The 7,432-nt window shown below is 34.7% G+C and overlaps 2 protein-coding genes across 3 annotated transcripts in view; one reads left to right on the forward strand and one right to left on the reverse strand.

The window, feature by feature from the left end:
- LOC132744221 (integrator complex subunit 7-like) overlaps positions 1–2,316 on the forward strand; it is a 46,764-nt gene extending 44,448 nt beyond the window's left edge. For both annotated transcript variants that reach the window (XM_060732855.1, XM_060732854.1), the window contains exon 21: positions 1,683–2,316. In XM_060732855.1, coding sequence (XP_060588838.1) covers positions 1,683–1,943 — 261 coding nt within the window. In that variant the 3' untranslated portion in view covers positions 1,944–2,316. The remainder of the gene's footprint in view (positions 1–1,682) is intronic.
- Positions 2,317–4,159: 1,843 nt separating this feature from the next.
- Positions 4,160–7,147, reverse strand: LOC132744222 (uncharacterized). Its single transcript, XM_060732857.1, has one exon. The coding sequence runs from the start codon at positions 7,038–7,040 to the stop codon at positions 4,971–4,973; it is 2,070 nt and encodes a 689-aa protein (XP_060588840.1). The 5' UTR covers positions 7,041–7,147; the 3' UTR covers positions 4,160–4,970.
- Between the last annotated feature and the right edge of the window lie 285 nt (positions 7,148–7,432).

Genomic DNA, 7,432 nt, shown 5'->3' on the forward strand with positions numbered 1-7,432 from the left:
CAACTAAAAATAGGATTACCCACACATTTTATGAAAAAAATAATTTTAATTTAATTTAACATGCATGGTACATAGCAAAGGCTATCTATCGGGACAGATTTCTGTCTTCAAGCTGATATAAGATAGATGCTATTAAGTCATGGTTCTGGTAAAGAAGAGCACGAGGCATTTTAGGGGAAAATATTTGCATTTTTAGGGGAAAATATACCTATTTTTGGCTAGGGGAAACATCCTTTATTCGGCTGTAAAATACAGTGAAAAAAATCACTGGGTCTTATTGATTTTCCTTACATGTGTATAGCAAAAACTTAAAAATCTTCTTTGAAAAAACACAAATAGCTAGAGTTTAAATATCAAGCATGAAACATCTTCTAGTAAGTGTCTACAAAGTTTGTTCAAATAAAAGCCCTTGGGTCAAAACTGGCCCCGCCCCAGGGGTGTCATTGGTTTAAACTATATGTGTATAGTAAAAACTTAAAAAAACTTCTTTTAAAAAAAACCCAATGAGCTAGAGCTTAGATGTTTAGCATGAAACATCTTCTTATGGGTGTCTACCAAGTTTGTTCAAATAAAAGCCCTTGGATTAAAATTGGCCCTGCCGGGGGGGGGGGGGGGTAAGGGGGGGAAGGAAGTTCGTTGTTTTTCATTATATGTGTGTAGTAAAAACTTAACATCGTGAAACATCTTCTAATGGGTGTCTTCCAAGTTTGTTCAAATAAAAGCCCTTGGGTTTAAACTGGCCCCGCTCCGGATGCCTTTATACAGGTGAGCGACTTCAGGGCCATCATGGCCCTCTTGTTTCATTTTTGTGCCCCCACTATAGGGGGGGCATTTAGATTTACCCTTGTCCATCCGTCCGTCCGTTCCCTTTTTGTGTGGCACGTAGCTCAAAAAGTAATTGACCTAGTCATGAAACCTTACAGGAATGTTGATCAGCATGTGAAGTTGTGCACCTGGGTATTTTCATGTGGATATATTTAGTATTTTTAGAGTTATTGCCTTTGACTTAGTAAAAATTTGCGATTTTCAACTTGTGTCATACGTAACTCAAAAAATATTTGACCTAGAGTCATGAAACCTTACAAGAATGGTGCTCAGCATGTGTAGTTGTGCACCTGGGTATTTTTGTGTGGATATTTTTAGTATTTTTAGAGTTATTGCCCTTGACTTAGTAAAAATTTGCAATTTTCAACTTGTGTCACACGTAACTCAAAAAAGTATTTGACCTAGAGTCATGAAACCTTACAAGAATGTTGCTCAGCATGTGTATTTGTGCACCTGGGTATTTTTGTGTGGATATTTCTAGTATTTTAGAGTTATTGCCCTTGACTTTGTAAAAATTTACAATATTTAACTTGTGTTGCACATAACTTAAAAAGTTTATGACCTGTAGGCCTGAAAGTTTCCAAGAATGTTGGTCAGCATGTGTACTTATGCACCTTGGGGTTCCTTGTGGATTTATTCAGTGTTTGTAGCATTTGCCCTTTACTTAATACAAGAGTTTTAGTTTTCAACTTGGGCAGATGTAGCCAAAAAAAAAAATGACCTAGAGACATAAGATTGACAAATAGGTGGTGTGTGGGGGCACCTGTGTCCTATGGACACATTTCTAGTTTGGATATTATTATTATACATGTGTAATTATATAGTTGTATTGCATTACTTGATATAAATGTTTCCAGGTTACAGAATCAAGTGTGAACAATCTGGAGCAGTCAGTTGAACCACATAATGACTACTTCAGCCTCAGTTTTATACTTCGTTTCCCGCTAGTTGGCATTCACTCAGTAAGCATAGAAGCGGCCATTACTGACACAGAGGGAGCCACATGGAGAACTGGTCCTAAAGTAAACCTTCAAGTCAAGTCTTACGATGATGCTTTACAAAGGCAACAACAGAAACTCCCTCAACGGCCAAGTTACAGTCAGCTGCTGACATCTTAATACGACATACTATGACATTATTTTTTCACAGCCTCAATTAACCACTTTTTAAAATGTTGTAATATCTGTTCAAAAGGGAAGTTTATAGTCTGTTTTAAATTCACAACATGACAAGCAGTGACTGTGTATGATGAAGTTTATAACTACAAATGTGGTTGCTATTGTAATATTTAAGGAATCGTAGTCTTTACGATGTTAATATTTGACTACAAGATTTAACAGAAGAAAATCATTACTCTTTCGAATGTGAAAAGTGGTTGTTTCTTATTTAGATATACCATTTTTTAAAGAAAATACATGTATCTATCTCAAGCTAACTGCTTTGTTTATTATAAATCAAGATTGAAATGGATACCATCATGAATAAAACAAGTGCAATTGTTGCGTTATTATATTAAGCCATGTTAACTCCTACACTTTTGGCAACATACAGTTCAAATTCAGGCAAAACAAATCTTCATATGAAATAGAATGCATGATTAATATTCATATTCATGCTTAAATCCTATGTACAAAATATATATTAAATTTAAAATGTAGCTGGAAAGATTAAAAAAACAACAAAGATATAAAATGTTACACACCAATTTTATTGATGACTCGTCCATCTTGACTTTACAAGATTAAAAGCAGGCATTATTTATTCCAGTTAACAAGACTTAGTGTCGGAGATTAGAGATTTTTCTCTCGTTTTGCTTACGAAAAAAGTCTATAAAGTAATTAATATCTTTAGATTAAGGGGCCCTGACTTTGACAGTGAAATAAATTAGACAGAAGGTTCAAATCAGGCTAGGAATATCAAAGTGATATATTCAAAAGTAATGATTTAATATACAAAACTTTGTCTTAATAAATTTTGACTGAAGACAAGTCCACCTTTTTCGGCTTATGCATTATCTTTCTTGGTTGCCATTCTAAAATCATTTGCTGTATACTTGTTCATATATTGTGTGATTAAGATAACATAAAAATCTCAAAATTCTGACATTCCATATAAGCTAATAAAAACTGTTTTTGATAATGGTAATATAATAATGGCTTTCTTTACATGTGTCAAAGAATTTTCCAATTTTAAATCATCTGCTTACTGCAAATATATATGTTTTACCGATTATAATATGAAACAAGAAACATGGCAATGCCACTAAACCAGGTTTTCAATTATCACCATTGTAGATACATATGTTGTAGTTGAAATACAAGCAACAAACAATGTAATTATGTGCTATATAAATCATGAATAATGAATTTTCTATTTTTAGCAACTGTAACCTTGACCCTAGGGGGCAAAAAAGCCATCCCAAGTGAGGTCGTTATAAAAACTTGCTTTACACCAAATTTCATACAAACATCTTATTCCAAACTAGTTATTGACTGGAAACATTTTTCCTATTTTTGTGTCGCCTCTACGGAGTAGTGGCGACATATAGGGATCACTTCTCCGTCGTCTGTCTGTCCGTCTGTCTGTCTGTCCATATGTCTGTCTGTCTGTCCGTCCGTCACAAAACTTGTCCGGACTACCCCTCATAAACTACTGGTGCAATTTCATCCAAACTTTACAGGAATGATCAGTATCAAGTCTAGTTGTGCATATTGTCAGCATTTTCCGGTTCAATGATTTTTGTCAGAGTTATGGCCCTTTAATAATTTTTAATTTTAAAGTTTGTCCGGACTACTTCTCTTATACCACTAATGCAATTTCAATGAAACTTTACAGGATTGATTTGTAGCTCAAGTCCTTGCGCATATTGCTAGGGTTTTCCGGTTGAATGATTTTTGGCCGAGTTATGGCCCTTTGATAAAAAGGTGTTTTTTTCTGTGTGTTGCCAGATACACAATAGCTTGTCCGGACTACTCCTCATAAACTACTGGTGCAATTTCATCCAAACTTTACAGGAATGATCAGTACCAAGTCTAGTTGTGCATATTGTCAGCATTTTCCGGTTCAATGATTTTTGTCAGAGTTATGGCCCTTTAATAATTTTTATTTTTAAAGTTTGTCCGGACTAGTTCTCTTATACCACTTATGCAATTTCAATGAAACTTTACAGGATTGATCTGTAGCTCAAGTCCTTGCGCATATTGCACGGGTTTTCCGGTTGAATGATTTTTGGCTGAGTTATGGCCCTTTGATAAAAAGGTGTTTTTTTCTGTGTGTTGCCAGATACGCAAAAGCTTGTCCGGACTACTCCTCATAAGCTACTGGTGCAATTTTATCCAAACTTTACATGATTGATCAGTACCAAGTCCAGTTGTGCACTGTTCGTCTGTCTGTCCGTCTGTCACAAAATTTGTCCCAACATGAAATTGGCCATTATGAGGCGACACATGTGATTACTGATCGCTCTTGTTAGTAACAGTGACCTGACTAGAAACAGATTTTCTATTTAAGCAACAATTACCTTGACCTTGACTCTACAGGACCCAAAAGCAGGCAGAATGAGCTGGCAGGCATGCAGCAACCTAGATAGTTTCTGTTTTATAACTAAATTAAGTTTGTTGTGATTAAAAGGATATATTACACTTATAATGAAATTTTATGAAAAAAGGGCCATAATAAGGTAAAAACTTATCCAATCACAAAACCCCGACAATATGCATCAGAGCAATTGAAGACAAAGCTAATCTGTGAAAGTTTGAACAAAATCCCTTGAGAAATGTAGAAGGAGTTGCTCAACAGAACAAATTGTTCACTATATAAGGAAAAAAACAACAAAGGGCCATAATTAGGTCAAAAATTATCCAATCACAAAACCCCAACAATATGCATCAGGACACTTGATGACAAAGCTTCTGTGAAAGTTTAAACAAAATCCTTTGAGAAATGTAGGAGGAGTTGCGCACAGAAAAAAATGTTTACGTCCGTCCGCCCGCCAACAAACCTCAATCTAATAACCAGTTTTTTCCTTCGGAAAACCTGTTTAATGATTGTCACATTTGTGAGTGAGCTAAATACTGTAGAAATCTAGAGAAAGAATAAAGGTAACTCGTGAAACAATTAGTCTTAGATCACTAAATTTATTTCGTCTATTTCGTTTGCATTATTCTGGCGAGTAGTTTGCATATATGCCATTTTGCAACATTGTTCCTTTTTCTTACTTGAAGTGAGGACAAGTAACATTTTAAAGCTTCTTGATGCCAAAGTTGATCTTCGTAACATTGTCCAAGTAAATTTAGAACCGTTTCTTTGTGAGAAAGACCTGTGTCAAATGCAGAATATGTCATCAGTATAAAGAGAGCATTATGTGTTTCCTGGGGTTTCTTCTGATGTCTATATACTTTGTATTGTAAAAAATATAAGAAAGGTACTAAATCAACCACAGACATATCCATCCACAATTCATCTCTCCCATTTCTATGCTTCATATCATCTTGACTAGATCTGAACAGTTCATATTGTAGTTCATGGGGAATACAGTTAAATTCACTTTTATGGAAACGAACACAATACGCTATATATGACTGAAGTTCAGTTTCATCTTTGCAACAGAATGCTAGAAATTCTTTTGGAATTTTCACGCTATTTGGATAGCATCCACAGACGGGAATTATATCAGCAAATTCAATTTTACTCTGAATATGCCTCAAAATGATTTCACAATTTTTCAAATTCCCTAAACAATAATATGTAGAAGCCAGTTTGATAATTTTAGAAACACTACTTTTTTTATCAAATTCTAAACAAGTCAAAGCCTCGTGTGAAATGGGGATAGATTGACCAATGTTTGACGAGGCCAATATGGATCCTAATGTTGTGTAAATCTCCTGTAACACAAACGTGCAAGCTTTTTTGTCTAAAAGGCTACCTCCTTCTCTAGCATTAATCAGTGTTTGTATATAAAATCGTAACGTTTCTTCGTTTTCCATAGACAGGAATTTAATACCTTTATGAACATTTAGAAATATATTAATATTTAGCTTCAAATATACGTATTCCCTGATTTCTTTTAGAGACTGAAACTTGTTACCAGTAATCTGAGGTATCAGGTTCAGTTTAATCTGTAATCTTTTACCTAGATTGTCAATTTGAATACCGAATAATCCAAGTCCGTATGTGTGTACTACATTATTAAGTGTGCAAAGCAGGTTACGCTGTTCCTCGCCCGTGAACTCACCTGCCATCAAATTATTTTCATTAATAATGAAATGTGGGCATTTCTGACTTAATATAAAGAACCGTAATTGTAGCAGACAGACAAACACACATATGTATAAATTATTTTCTCTCCACATTCCGGGCTCTGATCTTTCTATGCAATGAAACAATGTTGTTTTGCACATAAAACTTGAAATTTTAGTGTCATTCTCAGTAGTTAAATATGAGTTTGCAATCATTTTCAGTAAAACGTAACAACGTAATTGGGTTATATTCAGACTAAACATTAAACATCTCTCTGCTATTGAAGTGGATATTCTCCATTCACGATGTTGGTTTGTACTTATTTTACTTCCAACCGGGACTAGAAAAAAACCCTTACTAATGCAATTTCTTTTCATTTCTGGTGTTGGCCATCCTCCCAAACCTTTCCGGTCAAACCAATTTGATACTGAATGTGGCCATGAGAAACAAGGAAAAGCATGTACAATATCCGTGTCAATAAAATCTCCTTGTGGCCTCAGTGCTGGTCCATGTATTTCTGCTCCGTGCAATGTTTTGTTTAAAGTTAATATATTTCGTAAAAGCCAATTGCTAGTATATATGAGATCATGATCTACACCAGTCACTGATTTACCGGATCCGATAAGCCGAAGATAACAGTATCCTTTAGTTGTATTATCATCTGTGACCATTAGGTAGTTATCCCTGTCTTCTTTGATGTCACCGATGTTCTGTATTACATTAACCATGTTATAGCACTTTAGAATATCATAATCTGACTGAAGTCCTTCAGTAGTGGTACCTTCACTTTGACTTCCTAGAAAGTAGTTGGTTATATCATTTCGATATTTTAAAATTTCTATTAATGTTTGAATTTTCTCAGTCAGCAAGTTTGTCTCTCTTCTCTTCATCACCAATTCCTTGTTTACACCAATATCGTCCATAACTTGAGAGAGTTTAAGAGATATGTTATGATCATATTTAGCTTTGCTCAACATTCTGAAATGAAACAAGAAGTATTTTTATAAAGATACTCGGCCGAAGTACAACTGGTTAACAACAACTGGACAATATCTGGAAATTTTGTCAAGTTTGGTAAGATATTTAAAAAATAACACAGACTTTTACGTTGATTGGTCACTACCCCGCACCCCCCCTCACCCCACACCCACTCTACAGACCTCCTACCTCTCAAAACCATGTAAAATACAGTATTTTTCATTTGAAACATGTTTTAATATTTGGTTTATGCTTTTAATTCAATTACCTTCATTTCCCACAAAAAATAAATAATGATACATATATATTTAGTAAAGGTATGCAACTCGCCGCTCAATTTTCAGCACTCATCTTAATATGAACTCCATAACTTCAACATTTTACTAAATAT

This window comes from Ruditapes philippinarum, unplaced genomic scaffold (assembly GCF_026571515.1).
Source record: "Ruditapes philippinarum isolate M1 unplaced genomic scaffold, ASM2657151v2 ctg1491_1_1_1_1, whole genome shotgun sequence".
In the NCBI taxonomy this organism is placed as follows: domain Eukaryota; kingdom Metazoa; phylum Mollusca; class Bivalvia; order Venerida; family Veneridae; genus Ruditapes; species Ruditapes philippinarum.

Excerpts from the sequence above, each read along its gene's own strand:
- LOC132744222 (XM_060732857.1), bottom strand. The coding sequence starts at position 7,040 with ATGTTGAGCAAAGCTAAATATGATCATAACATATCTCTTAAACTCTCT.